At 36.4% G+C, this 17,791-nt stretch overlaps 1 protein-coding gene across 2 annotated transcripts; it reads left to right on the top strand.

The window, feature by feature from the left end:
• Positions 1 to 4,815: 4,815 nt before the first annotated feature.
• On the top strand, positions 4,816 to 17,589 carry LOC132697796 (ATP-dependent translocase ABCB1-like). 2 transcript variants are annotated; one of them, XM_060663449.1, is made up of 22 exons: positions 4,816 to 4,992; positions 5,570 to 5,723; positions 7,597 to 7,651; positions 7,946 to 8,236; positions 8,301 to 8,401; positions 8,494 to 8,665; positions 8,721 to 8,845; positions 8,901 to 9,090; positions 9,143 to 9,367; positions 9,423 to 9,548; positions 9,617 to 9,848; positions 9,897 to 10,039; positions 10,098 to 10,358; positions 10,453 to 10,623; positions 10,678 to 10,782; positions 10,837 to 10,998; positions 11,059 to 11,262; positions 11,320 to 11,561; positions 11,617 to 11,776; positions 11,827 to 12,225; positions 17,033 to 17,179; positions 17,237 to 17,589. In XM_060663449.1, the coding sequence occupies exons 2-22, from the start codon at positions 5,677 to 5,679 to the stop codon at positions 17,429 to 17,431; spliced, it is 3,753 nt and encodes a 1,250-aa protein (XP_060519432.1). In that variant the 5' UTR covers positions 4,816 to 4,992; positions 5,570 to 5,676; the 3' UTR covers positions 17,432 to 17,589. The 2 variants fall into 2 exon arrangements, with proteins under 2 accessions (XP_060519432.1, XP_060519433.1); XM_060663450.1 differs by lacking the exon at positions 4,816 to 4,992 and having other exon boundaries at positions 5,404 to 5,723; positions 7,951 to 8,236.
• The last annotated feature ends 202 nt before the right edge of the window (positions 17,590 to 17,791 follow it).

The raw sequence follows: 17,791 nt of genomic DNA, 5'->3' as shown, positions 1-17,791 counted from the left end.
AAACGGATACCAAAGGCGCACCATCAGCAAGGCAATCAGTAAACAACAACAGCCGCAGCAGAGAGTGCAGGACGAGACCCAACGAAGATCGATCGCTGTCCTGCCATACATCAAGGGGGTTACTGACAAAATCGGCCGAATATTACGGAAACACGACATATCAACGGCATACAAACCTGATCATACCATCGGAGCAATACTAAGAAACCCAAAACAAAAAATTACTCTGGAAAACCAAGGAGTATACAGTGTAGCATGCGGATCGTGCAGCCTGACGTATGTGGGACAGACCAACAGAAGGATTTCAGCCAGGCTCGAGGAACATCGTTTAGCCATAAGAAACAAACAAACAACATCTGCTTTGTTTCAGCACCAACATCAGACAGGCCATAAAATTGATTTCGGCACTTGCAAACAAATAGCTAATATTCCTGATTTTAGGACTAGGATTATACGAGAGGCCATCGAAATAGAAAAGTCCGGACACCTCAATACGAGAGACGACGCTCTGCATTTATCCAACACGTGGAGAACGATAATCAAACAGCAGAGCGATGCGCAGCAGCCAACGGGGACATCGCAACTACGATCGGGCGAAATTAACAACGCGACAATTCAGGGGGCGGAGCCACCTCCCCCCACGCACAAGCAGCACCGTTACCATCTCCGGCGCAGAGTATAAATACCGCACGCACCGCCGATAACCTCCCAGTGTTCGAAGTGTTTTCGGAGCGCGAGCATTGAAGATGCCAAGTGAGATTTTGGCGAAACGTCTGCAGGATTCCAGTCGGATGCAAGATTTGCAGGATTCCAGTCGGATGCAGGATTCCAGTCGGAGTTCAACGAGCGAACGGATGATATCCCGGAATATAGTGTCATCACATTTTTCCATCCGTGAATCAATACGTGAGAATATATATATATATATATATATATATATATATATATATATATATATATATATATATATATATATATATATATATATATATATATATATATATATATATATATTCTCACGTATTGATTCACGGATGGAAAAATGTGATGACACTATATTCCGGGATATCATCCGTTCGCTCGTTGAACTCCGACTGGAATCCTGCATCCGACTGGAATCCTGCATCCGACTGGAATCCTGCAAATCTTGCATCCGACTGGAATCCTGCAGACGTTTCGCCAAAATCTCACTTGGCATCTTCAATGCTAGCGCTCCGAAAACACATCGAACACTTCGGAGCGCGAGCATTGAAGATACCAAGTGAGATTTTGGCGAAACGTCTGCAGGATTCCAGTCGGATGCAAGATTTGCAGGATTCCAGTCGGAGGCAGGATTCCAGTCGGAGTTCAACGAGCGAATGGATGATATCCCGGAATATAGTGTCATCACATTTTTCCATCCGTGAATCAATACGTGAGAATATATATATATATATATATATATATATATATATATATATATATATATATATATATATATATATATATATATATATATATATATATATATATATATATATATATATATATATATATATATATATATATATATATATATATATATGCAAAAATCTTATACGTAAATGGATAATTCTGGGCAATCGACATTGAACTCGCTCCAAACTGCCCCCCAGGGTTATGATTGGACGCAGGGTTCTAAATTCTCAAGTAAGCAAGCAAGTTAATGAGTGGTTTGCAGCACGAGCTGGTACATTATTTTTTGACGATACTCTTTTTAACCGTCGTCGTACCAAATCTGTCGGAGTCTTAGGCGACCATGTTCGACAGCAAGTAATTCTACTCGAGTTTTTTTATCCAATATCAGTAACGATAATATTCCGAATCCGACTGGAATCCTGCATCCGACTGGAATCCTACAGACGTTTCGCCAAAATCTCAGTGTTCAAAGTGTTTTCGGAGCGCGAGCATTGAAGATGCCAAGTGAGATTTTGGCGAAACGTCTGCAGGATTCCAGTCGGATGCAGGATTTCAGTCGGAGTTCAACGAGCGAACGGATGATATCCCGGAATATAGTGTCATCACATTTTTCCATCCGTGAATCAATACGTGAGAATATATATATATATATATATATATATATATATATATATATATATATATATATATATATATATATATATATATATATATATAAACTTATGTATTTATTTGTATGTATTTTAGGTTCCTTGATAAATATGCACAATGCGATCGAAACATTGAATAAAACCTTAAAAATTAAATAATTATGCTATTATTGAACAACCTCAACCTAAGAACAACTCAAGCATTGCATTTTTTTTAATTCCCTGCACACACCGGCACACAATACACAATAATGATATAGATTTATAAATCTGGATTCAAAAGAAACATACATGCTAAGTTACAAAGAACTTGGACTGCACAAAAAAGGACTACACCACGAACTAACCAAAATTAGTGAAACCACATTTTGGCACTTAAAAGATAGTTCCCACCGCAAGACTATATTAAATGAACCTATATCAGACTCAGACTCTCTTACCAATATAGTGGACGGCATAATAAATTATCACAGAATAGTTTTTTTCTATTCCCGTCTGTAAAATACCTAATTACCCACTGATCTAGCATGCGGAAAGCGTCACTTTACCACGTCAGTTTCGTTTCCCATGAATTCGAGTCAGTTCGGACATTTCCGGGATTTTACCACACGGATTTGGGAGCAATCGGATGTTTTCGGAGATATTTCCTACGCTTTCAATTTTGACGTTTGTCAATTCTGACGGTCATGTCAGTGAATGTATTAGTGTTGTTTTGCGAAATTGTACCCAAAAACTAACGGTCGTAGAAAAAGTATAGTACGCAATACGTTCGGTAAACTTTTTAACTCACTCGTTTATTAAAAACTCGCTCCGCTCGTGTCAAATAAACTCGTGAGTCAAATTCCGTTTACCGCACTTGTTGCATAATATACTATTGTTTTGTATTTCTAATCAAAATTTTCAGAACATTCTTTGAATTAAATGACCAGACATTGGACTTCGCGTTATTCAAAATATACTATCTGAATAAAATAAACTGGATAGTCTTTATGGTACTCAACCTGTGTTATGTTGAATTCAATCAACATTGCATTATAGAAGATCATATCACAATTAACTTATTAACTTGTTGTGGTGTCCAAATAACTCAGGCATACTCTAAACGTGGACTGTCGGAGACGTTACATAGCCTGATAGCAATCCGTATCTTAAAATATTTGAAGTTTATAATTATAAACCGTAGGGTGCTTTACTCACAATGCTGAGATAGTATTAATTAATTAATTGGAATCCTGCAGACGTTTCGCCAAAATCTCACTTGGTATCTTCAATGCTCGCGCTCCGAAGTGTTCGAAGTGTTTTCGGAGCGCGAGCATTGAAGATGCCAAGTGAGATTTTGGCGAAACGTCTGCAGGATTCCAGTCGGATGCAAGATTTGCAGGATTCCAGTCGGATGCAGGATTCCAGTCGGAGTTCAACGAGCGAACGGATGATATCCCGGAATATAGTGTCATCATATATATATATATATATATATATATATATATATATATATATATATATATATATATATATATATATATATATATATATATATATATATATATATATATATATATATATATATATATATATATATATATATATATATATATATATTTTTTTTATTTAGTTTTTACACGGTTATTGGAATTAGACCCAACAATATCTAATTATCTTTTTAACAACGACCGTTAAAGTTTGTTTCTGCGTTTGTAGTAGGTGAAATAATGATGTTTTTAGAGTAGCAGTTTAAATTAGCATAACATGTATTAACTAGTTATTAGAATGAATGATCAATGCGACGTTCTAGGATCATGGTTGATAAGATATGGATAAGATACAATATGAAACTAATGGCGTCTGAACACATATACAAAACAAGTGCCTGATAACACTAGATGTGAATAAATGTCTATTTCTTTATGAAATTGATAAAATTGATAATTAAGTATTTTCCAAATTGTGCCCCAAACTTCTTGAGGGCAGCTTTGTGATTGCAAATACCTGTAATATTCCAGGAATATACAGTAACCTCAACCTCAAAACTCAAGTTTAATTGTCAATTAGTTAGTAATAAGTTACTAGATACAACTGAGTCAAGACAATTATCTACTCTTCTACAACATACGAACCCTTACTATTCGCGAATGCTAATCAAATTACGCTTCCGCATTACGTTTGGCAACGCATAGTTCGTTGAAATTCTAATTTTGTTTTAAAGTACAAATAACCAACAAAAGGTAAATATATCGCTCCATCTCGCTGCGTTCGAGTTCATAGTATAACCCATATATGAAATATGGACGAAGCCCATTCTTATTCGAAAGGTGGAGATACAGACAAAAAGAAAAATGGAAAGCAAATAATGAAAAGTAAAAACAGACACCACACCAAGAACCTATATCGTTCGAACTCTTATCGAAAATAATGCAGAAATAAAATGAACTTCTTATATATAAAGAAAAAGTAGTGACATGCCGACGATGGGGGACAAATCATTTTTCCTATTATTATTAATTAGTTTCGGAGATACAGGGTCTCTTTAAGTAAAGAACAGTATTTGTAGAATCAATCGTGTCAACCAAAAAAAAAACGACTTCAAGAACGCAATATCTCACTTTTCTAACAGAACAAGCTGCTTTTTTTTTGTTTTTTTAATCTTTATAGTAGCCAAATGAGTTCCGCACATTCCATTTATATATTCGTATATGGCTTATATAAAGTGTAGAGTAATCTAATCTCGATATCGTTTAATGGTGTTCTGCAATTATCCAGCTTCGCATTTAGTACAAAGTAATTCGCAACCTCCAACTAGTTGTGAATAGGTACTCAGAGCCGATAAACGTGTCCAAATCAATTTGGCTGAAGAAATAGCATAAAAGTCTTTTGTAACTGACTCCTTTTGGAACTTTTGACATTACAAGTAAGCACTCTCATAATAGTTATTTTATTTAAATATTAATGTTGATAAAGTTTGAATACTTTTCTTGTAAGCATTTTGTCGGACGTGATTTATAATAATCTTCTGCCCCAGCAATACTTTTTGAAACATGCACAACTTATTCTGACCAGTTCAAAATAACCAGGAGCCCTCTAGCATTACACCATCTATTGAAATTTAGCATGAATTCACCTTTATTTATTATTCGCCGTTTTATCTTAATACATGATAAAGCAATTTTTGACCAATCGATCGATTATCCTTGGATTTTTGTTTATCATCATTTTTAGTAAGGTGTCATTAAAACAGTGGTTAGAATGATTAGAAAAATAAATGTTCCTGTTTTAGTGTACATACAGAATTTTGTTCACATATTCATTCGTAAAAAGTGTAAATTTACAAATAACTTTAAATACGAATGAGCTCTATCGATTTGAAAATTTCCCTTGAAATAATAACCTTGTTTCTCGTGGTCGATCAATATCGCGTATTGTAATAGAAAAACATGATAGCCGTCCATAGCGAAACGAGCTTGCTTATTTTTCCAACCTAAATATAGATAGCAGGTTTGCCAGACTTCCGCTGCTCCCATCTGAATCCACAACCACAGTTACGTAGTTACAGTGCCTGAAACTAATTGACGTTGGTCTTGAATAACAAAAACCTATGGGGCGTGACAACAGCGTCAAAAACGGGAAGTCTCCACTGGAGCCGTAAGTAAACCTAGCATAAAAAATTCAACTATAACTTATATCAAATTAATAAAAAAATATGCTGTGTGGTGCAAGAAAGTACGAATATTGTACTACGAGCCCTAACAACTAAATGTTCGGACGATGTAAAAAATGATAAAAAAGACATTTTTATATCTATTTAAAATTTTTTTTTGCTTTGTCGATTGAATAATCAATTTGCGCACATTACGATAGCACAGAAAGTGCTATCGTGATGAATTATTTTTTATTTCTCATGAATTACATGGCAAAATAACGGAAACATACCAAATTTGCTGACAAATAAATATTCGGACGCGAATGTTTATTGACTAAGAAATCAATGCTACCCATGCATTGATGGTAAAATGTAGTGTGCCTAGATAAATGAGATGGCAGTTCGGGTTGTATCTTTCAAGTCTGTATAATAGTTGATAAGAAAATGACGCATGGTGTTGCAACAAACAAAAAAATGCGAGAAATTATCATATCTCAATACTGCAGAGGTAAATCAATGCAAAAAATTTGAAATGACTTGAGTATTGCAAAATCAACAGTCGGGGATATTATAAAAAAATATGGAGAGACAGCTAGTGTTAGCGTTCGTGGTAAAAGTTCAGGCCGACCCCGTAAAATTACTGAAAGAGATCGTCGTATTAACTTAAATGTCTCCAGGGAATGTTATAGACAATGGATGCATAAGTATGGTTTGAGTTTTTATAAGGTAAGTTTACAATTTTTCCTGTTTCAATATACAAATTATTAATATTCTATGATTTATTTTGTTAAAGGCAAAGGAAAAACCATTATTAAGGTCTATTCAGAAGAAAAAACGTTCAGAAGAGTAACGTTATCTTCAGCGACGAATCCAAATTTGATGCGTGTGTAGGCGATTTTCGAAAAAGGTTGATTCGTACAAAAGCAGAAGCCTTTCACAAAGATTGTCTAAAGCGCACGGTAAAATTTCCCCAGGGTGTTATGATGTGGGGGTGTATGAGGGGTAAAAGGGGTTGGCAAATACGAGTTCATTGATGGTACTGTAAATGCAGAAAAATACCAACAAATTTTATTAAGAAGTTTGATTCCATCAATAGAACGAACTTTTGGAAATGAAAATTTTATATTTCAACAAGACGGTGCGTCTTGCCATACTGCGAAAACAACAAAAAAGTGGTTTGGGAACCATAATATGAAAGTTTTATCGTAGCCCCGACTTGAATATTATTGAAACTTTATGGCATCGGATGAAAAAGACTTTGCGTAACAATCCTTTGTTCCAGCATTAAAGGCAAAAATCACCGAAATTTGAAACACTTTCACCCCCGAATATTGAAAAACTTTGGTAGATTCCATGCCAAAAGGCATAAAAGCTGTTATTGCCGCGAAAGGTGATGTTACTTCTGATTAATGTTCGATTTAAAGTAAATGCGTCCGAATATTTATTTGTCAGCAAATTCAGTATGTTTTTAATATTTTGTTATGTAATTTATGTGAAAAATAATTCATTACGATAGCACTTTTTGGTATAAAAATAATTGCGTGATTTCATTTTTCAATCGAAAAGGCAAAAAGAATCAGTTTAAACTAAGTATAAAAATGTTTTCTTATTATTTCGTACATCGTCCGAACAATTAGTTGTTAGGACTCGTACATAGCAAAACTTGGAATTTTTCTTTCCAAATTTTTATTTGTTTTACTACATTAAACTGAAGTAAGCGGCTGATTAAATTTATTAAGCATTTCTTCATTCTCGTGTCTCCCTAATACGGCATCAATTGATTTTCTCAAATCAAAAGAAATTAGGGTGTACATTGTCTGTGCGGTTTGTCCGTTTAATTCGATAAAATATTTAGAATGAAATATTCTTTTATAGAAACATTGTCAAAACTGAAGAAGACGATGTTCAGCCTTCTTCGTTCTTTGGATTGGTAAGTTTAAGTAACTTATGATAATTGCCTAAATTCGCATCCACAATTCTCACAAATTCACTCACATAACTCAATATGCAATGCTAATTCTTCTTCTATTTTCGTTTATGTTGAAAGACCTCTTTAACTTTAATATGTATTGAAACAACCATCAAGAACTTCTTCCTCTTCTTTTCTTATCCTATGCGAATAATGTATCTATCGGGTGAATTGGTTTTCAAATGGGTGAGAGGTGCTCAAGATACAGACTATCCGAAAATTTAAACCACGTTGATAAGTCGTACCTGACTTTAGTACAGATTCGCCTCAAAACCGGACAAATGGCTGCTTACCCTCGGAACGGTGGCAGCATTAGCCACCGGAGCTATTCAACCACTAAACGCCTTGTTCTTCGGAGACCTTACTCAGACCATTATCGATTACGCGCAAGGTTGTATGATCGGCCCCGAGGAATGTGAAAAAGCCACCGACAACTTTGTCCAGGGCATCAACAATTTTGCCCTTAACATGTTATACATAGGAGCTGCGATTATTGTTTTGGGTTACGTATCAGCTCAGTGCTTTAACTACACTGCGATCAAGCAGGTGAGTGCCTCTTGCATAGGTCATGAAGAAAATAGCAGTTAGGATCATCGCCCTATTCTTTTAGGTTTTTAAACTGAGGTCCCTGTATTTAAAGAGGCTTTTGAACAAAGACATAACTTGGTACGACATGAACCAGTCCGGTGATTTTGCTAGTAGAATGGGGGAGTAAGTGTGACTATTCAAGTTTGTAAGGCAGCAAAAAAAACAAGGGAGAAGATAAAAATTTAACTCATGAGAGCTTTTCTTTCTTCTTGCAGAGATTTATCTAGATTTGAGGAAGGCATCGGCGAGAAAGTCCCGCTTTTTGTATCCCTACAAGCTACTTTCTTTGCGTCTCTAATACTGGCTCTCATAAGAGGCTGGGAGTTGGCTCTGATATGTTTAATCTCCTTACCAGTAACCCTGATAATAATCGGCGGCCTATCTTTTGTGAGTTGTTTATTACCACCAACAGTAACTTTAAGCCCGATATTATTTCTTATAGTTGATTACGAAAGTATCGAAAAAGGAAATAGATGCTTACGGAGAGGCGGGCGCTATTGCCGAAGAAGTTCTTACGTCGATAAGAACCGTCATTGCGTTCGGCGGTCAAAAAAAGGAAACTCAGAGGTCGGTGTCAACGATTTCAATACTTTACGTACATTACGACGGACGGTTTTTTCAGATACGACGAAAAGCTAATCTACGCCAAGAACAACAATATACGGAGATCATTTTTGGAAGGCACTTCCTTCGGGCTCCTGTTTTTTATGATATTTTCTAGTTACGGATTGGCGTTTTGGTACGGAATTACGCTGATGTTGAAGCAGCGGAGTTGGGATGATCCGATTTATACTCCTGGAAATATGATCACTGTAAGTACTGCCATACTAAGAACATTATTATTTAAATGCAAAACCTTCTTAGGTATTTTTCAGCGTAATGACCGGTAGCCAGAGTTTCGGAATGGCTTCCCCTTACATCGAAGCATTCTCACAAGCCCGATCGGCCGGAGGCAAAGTGTTTCACATAATAGATTCCTTACCAACTATCAATTTGTCCAAAAATAACGGACAAAAGATAGAAAATCTCAAAGGATCTTTAAGTTTCAGAGGTGTTACATTCCAGTATCCGTCGAGAAAAGAAGTCACCGTAAGTGTGCTATATTGCAAACGTCTCCCTTGAAATTTCTTACGTGCTGTTCCAGATTTTGAAAGAGTTGGATCTAGATATTGAGGCCGGTCACACAGTTGCCTTAGTAGGCAGCTCTGGCTGTGGAAAGTCAACCGTCTTGCAACTAATCCAGAGGTTCTACGATCCAGATCGAGGAACTGTAAGTCTTGCAATCATTATCTGGCTAAGAAACCTTATATAAATATATATAAAAAAATATTCGAACAGGTTTTACTAGATGGCCAGGACATAAGAAACTTGGATTTAACGTGGTTCAGGAATTTGATCGGGGTGGTAAGTCAAGAGCCCGTGTTATTTGGCACAACCATCGAGGAAAATATACGTTACGGTAATAGAGATGCAACTGAGGAAGATATCATAAACGCAGCCAAAAAGGCAAACGCCCATAATTTTATCAAGATGTTGCCAGAAGGATACAAGACCTTAGTGGGAGAGAGAGGTAAGGTTGATCAAGGTGAAATTAAATAGACAGTGGATATTTATTTAGGTGCTCAGCTTTCGGGAGGTCAAAAACAGAGGATTGCCATTGCTAGAGCTTTATTAAAATCACCGTCAATTTTACTGTTAGATGAAGCTACATCCGCGTTGGACACGAATAGCGAAGCCAAGGTGCAAGCAGCTCTTGATTCAGTAAATACAACTTTTATCGATAATAAAGCAATATGACATTTACTATTGACTATTTTAGGCCAGTCAACACTGCACCACCATCATAGTGGCGCACAGGCTATCAACTATTAGAGGCGCAGATAAAATTATCGTCTTATCCCAAGGAAAAGTGGTTGAGCAAGGTAGCCATGACGAGCTGATGAAGCTCGAGGGTGAATACCATACCTTAGTGATGACGCAAGTGCAGAGTAACCAAGTGATTGAAAGCACGACAAAAGAAACCAGAAAAGCGGTAGTTGTTGAGGATGAAGATGAAGAAGATAATCACTACATACAAGAAGTGAGACACTGGTGAATGATTGTGGAATTGATGAGAATTGGAATTTGTTTGTTTGTTAAAAGTTTGACGGCAAAATGATTCACACATTTTTTAGGACAACGAAACCGAAAACGCCAATGACGAGTACGTAAAAAAAGGTTCCATCTGGTCACTCCTCAGGATGAACTCTCCAGAGTGGTTTTATTTGCTGCTTGGTAGTATAGGTGCCGCGTCAGTGGGATGCGCTATGCCACTTTTTGCGGTCATTTTCGGTACCATAATGCAGGTTAGATCAGCTTGCGTCTTACCTCACCTTTCCCTAAAGTTGTTTTCATTTTAGGATATCTCAGATCCAGATGATGATTACGTGCGACAACGAACCACCCAATATTGTTTATATTTTGTAGCCATAGGAGTTCTATCCGGTGTATCAAATTTTTTGCAGGTAGATCACTTTCGGTGTTGGGCTAAAATAGAGCATCCATATCCTTTATTTTAGATGTATATGTTTGGCGTAGCCGGTCAGAAATTAACGCAAAGGATACGTAGCCAAATGTTCGATGCTATGCTCAAGCAGGAAATTGGTTATTTCGACCGAAAATCAAATGGAGTCGGTGCTCTATGCTCCCAGCTCGCTACTGAAGCCTCTCAAGTGCAAGGCGTAAGTTTGGGTTCAGCCACTTTCACTCCATGATCTGGAGTGATGTTTCATATTTCCTAGGCTACCGGTCAAAGAGTTGGGATAATAATGAATTCCATCGCTACATTATTGTTATCACTAGGGCTATCGATGTATTATCAATGGAAATTGGGTCTTGTGGCGTTATCATTTTTCCCTGTCATAATCGTGGCCACGTTTTTCCAAAGCAGAAATATGAAAGGCAATAACGACGATTTCAAAAATTCATTGCAGTCTTCGACCAAGGTACTACCGTAACATTCCATTCTATTTTGGTTGGCGATTAATTATCTCTCAATTTAGATTGCAGTGGAAGCCATTAGTAACATAAGAACGGTGGTATCTTTAAGCTGCGAGGAAATTTTCCACCAGCTGTATATAGCGGAGCTAGTTCCGCAAATTCGCAAAAACAGTAAATCTACTCACGGTAGGTCCGCCATACTCGGTCTTTCCAGAGGTCTTATGTTTTTCGCCTACGCCACTTGCATGTACTACGGTGGAAAACTTATTAAAAATGAAAATGTGCCTTACGGAGATGTTTTCAAGTAGGGCGCTGTTACCCAAAAAGGTTACGATGTATATTGATCAATTATTGTTTAGGGTCGCACAGGCATTAATAATGGGAACCGTCTCGATAGCGAACGCGCTCGCGTTTGCACCCAATTTGGAAAAGGGTCTGAACGCGGCGAAAGCAGTCAATGATCTGTTCAATAGGGTACCGAGAATAAAGGACGAAGAAGGAGTATTGCAGAAATTTGACGTAAGTGTCGTAATAACATTCCCAAATACAACTGACTAGAATTTTTTAAGGCCGAAGGGAATGTAGAATACGCAAAAATTACGTTCTCGTATCCGACGAGAAGGTATGTAACCGTACTCGAAGATCTGGACTTGTACGTCCAACAGGGAAAAACTGTCGCTCTGGTAGGGGCTAGCGGATGCGGAAAATCGACGATCATTCAACTCATCGAACGCTTTTACGATCCAACGTCGGGAACTGTGTCATTAGATGGAGTTGATATCAAAAGTATCACTCTGGCTTCGATGAGATCGCATCTGGGTATAGTTTCTCAGGAGCCGAACTTGTTCAGTAGAACGATTGGGGAGAACATCGCCTACGGCGACAACTCGAGGGACGTTACCCAAGCTGAAATTCTAGAAGCAGCCAAGCAAGCCAATATTCACAATTTTGTATCTTCGTTACCTCTGGTAGGTATATTTCTATCAAGCAGAGTTCCATATTTATTATATATACATATACGTACATATACACGTGAGAGGGTCTATTCTGCATTAAAAAAGTCCTATGTAAATCTTAAATTAACATTTAACACCCTTGAAGAGAGCTGAGAACATTTATTGTCCCACGCTTGTCTTAACCCGCTTCCTAGTTACCAGTGTAATAAACGGACCCCAGTTCTAGAAGAATATAACTAATGCGAAATTCTTGTCCCAGATTGGAGTTATTCGAATATAGCTGGAAGTAAATTGAGTACGAATGAACAAAGAACGTGTATTGCATAGCTAAGTACTTGTTCAGATTATGTCAATGACAGAATTCATTCGTATCGAAAGTTTATATCAATGTGACTTTATAATCGAGAATCTTGTCCAGTTATTAAACCATCTACTGGAAGAACTATGTTGATGTAAAAATTTAAAACTTTTGAGTAATAGCGGCAACGTCACATTATTATTTATTTATTTATTTATTTAGCACTTGGCTATTTACATAAGCAAGTAAAATTTGCATAAACAAAACTATAAACGTTGCAAATACCCCGTAAGTTTCTTCTTGAAGAATCTTGGGCACGGCGCGCCCTTAATATTATCCGGCAGTTCATTAAAATTACAAACACCATCGTAGAATAGAATTTTCTGTAAATTTGTTTTTACCATAGAAACATTAAAGTGCTGATTGGAACTTATATTATATTGATAAAAGTTTGACCTTTTTTCCAACCATAATTTAAGATAGCCTGGTTGGTGATTGTGCGCAATTCCATAAACCAACATTAAACTTGCTCTTCTAATGAACTGCCCGACATTTAGCCAATTTAGCTGGTTATTTAGAGTATGTTAGGTCTTTATAGGAGTATATCTATTACAGGATGATTCTCATAACCCTATTTTGTTGTAACTGTAACTTATTTAAATCTTCTTTTGTACAAGATATAAGCAATGAACAAACATATGAAAAATGAGGCAAAATTATACTATTATACACTAATATCCTAGTCCACTGCGATAAAAACCGCGATACACGGTTAAAAAATCCTATTTTCTTACCAATTTTTTTGCATAGATATTCAACATGATTACTAAAGTATAATTGTGGATCCAAGATCACCCCTAAGTATTTAATTTCGGAAAGAAACTCAATTTTATTACGCTGTATATCCACAGAATACCCCGACTTATAAAATTTTTGACAGTTAACCTTAGAACCAATAACCGTGCACTTGGTTTTGGAGCTATTTAATTTCAGTTTATTTTGACGCAGCCATTCGTAGAAATACTACATTTCGGTGTTCAGTTTGGTAGCTATTTCTTAGCAATCGTTCTCATAGATTGAAATAAGCGTGTCATCAGCAAATAAGTTAACAAAGGAGTTTTTTAAAACCTGATGTATATCATTTATATAAATAATAAATAAAAGCGGGCCCAACACGCTTCCCTGCGGTACCCCCCATCTGCTATCCCTGTGACTAGAAACATTATTATTAATTTTAGTCTGGTGAGATCTATCAGATAAAAGTTCTTTATCCATTCTAGTGCATAGTCTTTAATGCCATTTAAACCTAATTTTGTAATAATATAGTCTCAAATGCACGTTTGAAATCTACAAAAACACTCAGAATTAGTTTTGATTCATTCTTGTCTTTCCGCCACACTGCACACATATATTGCAACGCAAATTCGCACGAGTGTTTGCTCCTGAAACCAGACTGTCCACTGTAGAGTAGGCAGTTCCGCTCCAGGTAGTCTCTCAACTGCCCACACACTATCGTTTCCAGGATTTTATTCACTACTGGCAGCAAGTTAATTGGTTGAAAATCACCAGGTGTTTTCGGTTTTTGACACTTTAGATATGGGCACTATGATGCTTGTTTTTAGTTTATCAGGGATTTTTCCGGCACTTAAAGACGCATTCACCAAATATAACAACGGATAACCTATTACACAGAAAATATAATAAGCCTTTGACATATCCATTCGGTGATCTATATAGTGATCCTATTAACACCGTCTCCCTCTCAAAGAGGACTATTTCAGCAACTGCCCAGTAGCTGTAGCCCATTAGCACACACATAGCTACGAGAGCGACCCGCCAGTCTCGCAAGTCTTGCTTAGCATAGCGCATCGGTCGTGTGGCCGCGAGTCCACGCAACAAAGTAAATCAGTTTTTTTGTAAAGTATCAGGATTTATTGCTGAACCTAACTAAGACAATCAGAGGAGACTTACAACCTCCACCATTTGGTCCTTCGAGCCGGATATTAATTAACGCAAAACCAGTGAATTAACGCTTCGATTTATTATTTTCGGGAAAAATCATCATCAGTTCTCAGTAAAGCCTAATCAATGATAAACTAACAAGTGACAGTCGACGGAAACAATTTCGAAGCGTAATCAGCGAACCGTTCATTTTTGTTTATTTAACGATTGAAACAGAGTTTGACTTGGAAATGGCTGTTTCACGAACATAAAATTATTTTGAAACATTTATCTCGATTTGAGGAATTTCTTAAAACATTATCTCAAAATTCGGATTTGTTTATAGAAGTTCCGAGTCGCTTAGCCGCATGTGAGAGTCAGTGGGCGCTATTTGGTGACATAGAAAGCCAAATTAATCGTAGATATGAATTTGAAGACAAATATTTTTCTTTAACAACCAGCAAAGCGAAATTTATGTTAGATCGAAAGAATCAGTCAGTACCCCCCCACCCCCCAAATTAGTGTTGATCAAACTGAAAATCAATTTTCAAATATCAGACTAAAAACTACGGGGCATTACGACCAATGGTTACAGTGGCCCGATACTTTTAAATCTCTTATTCATCCAAGGCCTCAATATTCTAATGCAGAAAAGTTTTATTATTTAAAATCAGCATGCAAAGGCCAAGCAGCTGATGTGATACACTCAATAGAAGTAGCATCCAATAATTATGAAATTGCATGGAAATGTTTGCACGCCCAATTCGAAAACAAAAAGAAAGCTTAAAAAAGAAGCTTTAAAAATAAACAAAAATAAATTTCATAAACCATAAACTTCCGATAAATATCGAAACCAAAATCAGAAAAACCAGGTCACTCTCATACTTTTAACCAAACCTGAAGATCTAAATACACAGCCAGCACGTACTAACTCAAGCATATCATACAGACGCTCTGTATGCAATCAGGAACACTCAATTTTCTGTTGTGACAAATCCTTAGGGATGTCTACTTCGCAGCGATATCAAGAAGCAAAAAACCATAAACTTTGTATAAACTGCTCATTTTGTAACAACGATCGGTCATAAAATCACAGTACTCAGCATATCAAGCAGAAACATCATTTTTAATTTTAAGGAAAATAAAATACCGTCAGTGTCAATAGAACCATCACTCTTAATCCTTCCCCCTGACATTCAATTGGCGGACAATGAATTTTACAAGCAGGCAGACATAGACCTACTAATCGGAGCTCAAGTCTTCTGGGATTTCCTCTGCATAGGTTATATCAAGCAAGCAAGTATCAATTAATCAACACTTCAAAAATCCAAATTAGGCTGGATCATAGCAGGTTATTTGCCAACCGAATGCTATTGAAACGGTCATTATCCATGTCGAGGCTTGTCTCAATTCCAGGCCTTCAATCCCGTTAACAGAACATTCTCAAGACTTCCAACCCTTAACCCCGTCTCACCTACTTATAGGGAGTTCACTAAATTCTTTGCCCCAAAGAGATTTACGAGATCAACCAATGAACCGTCTAACTCGATACCACTATTTTTCACAAATTGTTCAACATATCTGGAACCTTGGTCCAGAGAATATCTATAACACTTACAGTCACGTCAGAAATGGAAATCTCCACAAGATTCAATAGTGCGAGTGATAAGTGTCAAAACATAGAAAGGCATTTTTAAGCGTGCACTGCAAGGTGTATGTGGCTTACCTTTGAGCGATGACACGAGCTGTTTTTTATTATGTTTACATTCTGGCAGCCAGTGCAAGTTGCTTCAACATTTTACGTGCTGTTATATTGTCAAGTTATTATTGAAAGCATACTTTCAACGCGGGAAGTATGTTGATATAGTACAGTTGATGTAAAAGTTTAAAACCAGATATACTTTTGAGTAATAGCGGCAACGCCACATTATCATAGCGCATCAGCCGTGTGTTAGGTAATGCGCTGCGGGTCCACGCAACAAAATAAATCAGTTTTTTTGTGTTTGGATTTATTTCGTTATAAACCGCCTTATCAAAGTTACGTTGTACCATCTCACTTATATAGATGGTTTATAATAATGTATAAGTCATATGTATAACGTGTTTTAAAACTAGACTGAGATATTTTAGACGGCGAATTCTTGTTAAAAAATATGAAAAAAATAGTTTTACTAGGTATTGTTGAAATTTGGCGGCGTTATTTGGTGTATTCAGAGGCTAATTTTGCTCTTATAAACACCTTTTTCTTATTTTTAACAAGGAATTGCCCTCCAAATATTTCCGTCTATTTTTCGAACACTCAGTGTCAGTGTATGGGTTATTTATTATTTGTTATTTGGTTATTTATATATAGCATATTATTTGCATATTGTGTAGTGTTAATTCCAATGAAATGTAAATTCCTTCCCGATTGAGAAAGGAGGTCTAACTTCAGTTTCAATATTTGAAAAGTTTACTTTAAGATAAGAATTAGAATTAGCTCTTATAAAAGTGTGTATTTTTATAAAACCTTAAGAGCTTTTTGAAAAATATATTTAGTTTGTCGGTGTATGACATGTATGCCATCGTATTTTGTTTTAGGGTTATAATACTAAACTAGGAGAAAAAGGTACTCAGTTGTCAGGAGGGCAAAAACAGAGAATAGCAATAGCCAGAGCCTTGGTGAGGAATCCCAAAGTTTTGTTGTTGGACGAAGCTACATCAGCACTAGATACGGAAAGTGAAAAGGTGTGTATTCATATTTAGAGAAGAATATGAAAATACATTTTTGCGATTTTTTTCCAGATCGTGCAAGAAGCATTGGATAATGCAAAACAAGGTAGGACTTGTATCACTATTGCTCACCGTCTAAGTACGATACAGGACGCCGATGTCATTTGCGTACTCAACGGCGGGAGAATCGCTGAAAAGGGCAGTCATAGTGAACTGATTGCGAAAAGGGGCCTTTACTACCAGCTCCATACGATTCAGTCCGGATAAGATATTTCTAGTTAGTTTAATTTGTGATTTTAGTGAATTTTCCGCTATTCATGTTAATCCATTGAACAAAAATCAGAAATTTAATATATGTAAATGCACCAAAAATATTTTTGTATGTGTATTTTTCTAGACATAATGATGAATGAATAAAACAAATGTAGCAAATTATGAAATTGAATTTTATTTACTAATTTATTAATAATAAATACGGTACATAATTCGAGAAAAATCACAATTTATTAAAAAATTTACAACTGATTTATTATTGTTATTACGTTGTTTCACTACGCACCTGACCAGACACTTATAGACAACATTATCATGATGTTCTTCTTAATTTATCAATAATGTTCCCTCCAT

The sequence above is a fragment of the Cylas formicarius genome, unplaced genomic scaffold, assembly GCF_029955315.1.
Source record: "Cylas formicarius isolate icCylForm1 unplaced genomic scaffold, icCylForm1.1 PGA_scaffold_2__14_contigs__length_35257938, whole genome shotgun sequence".
NCBI lineage: Eukaryota > Metazoa > Arthropoda > Insecta > Coleoptera > Brentidae > Cylas > Cylas formicarius.
Note: the sequence above shows the minus strand (reverse complement) of the source record. Positions and strands in the feature narration are given on the sequence as shown.

Coding starts and splice junctions, on each gene's coding strand:
- LOC132697796 (XM_060663449.1), top strand. CDS start 5,677: ATGGGGCGTGACAACAGCGTCAAAAACGGGAAGTCTCCACTGGAGCC. Junction 8,237..8,300: donor ACTACACTGCGATCAAGCAG/GTGAGTGCCTCT, acceptor CTATTCTTTTAG/GTTTTTAAACTGAGGTCCCT. Junction 10,040..10,097: donor TGCAAGCAGCTCTTGATTCA/GTAAATACAACT, acceptor TGACTATTTTAG/GCCAGTCAACACTGCACCAC.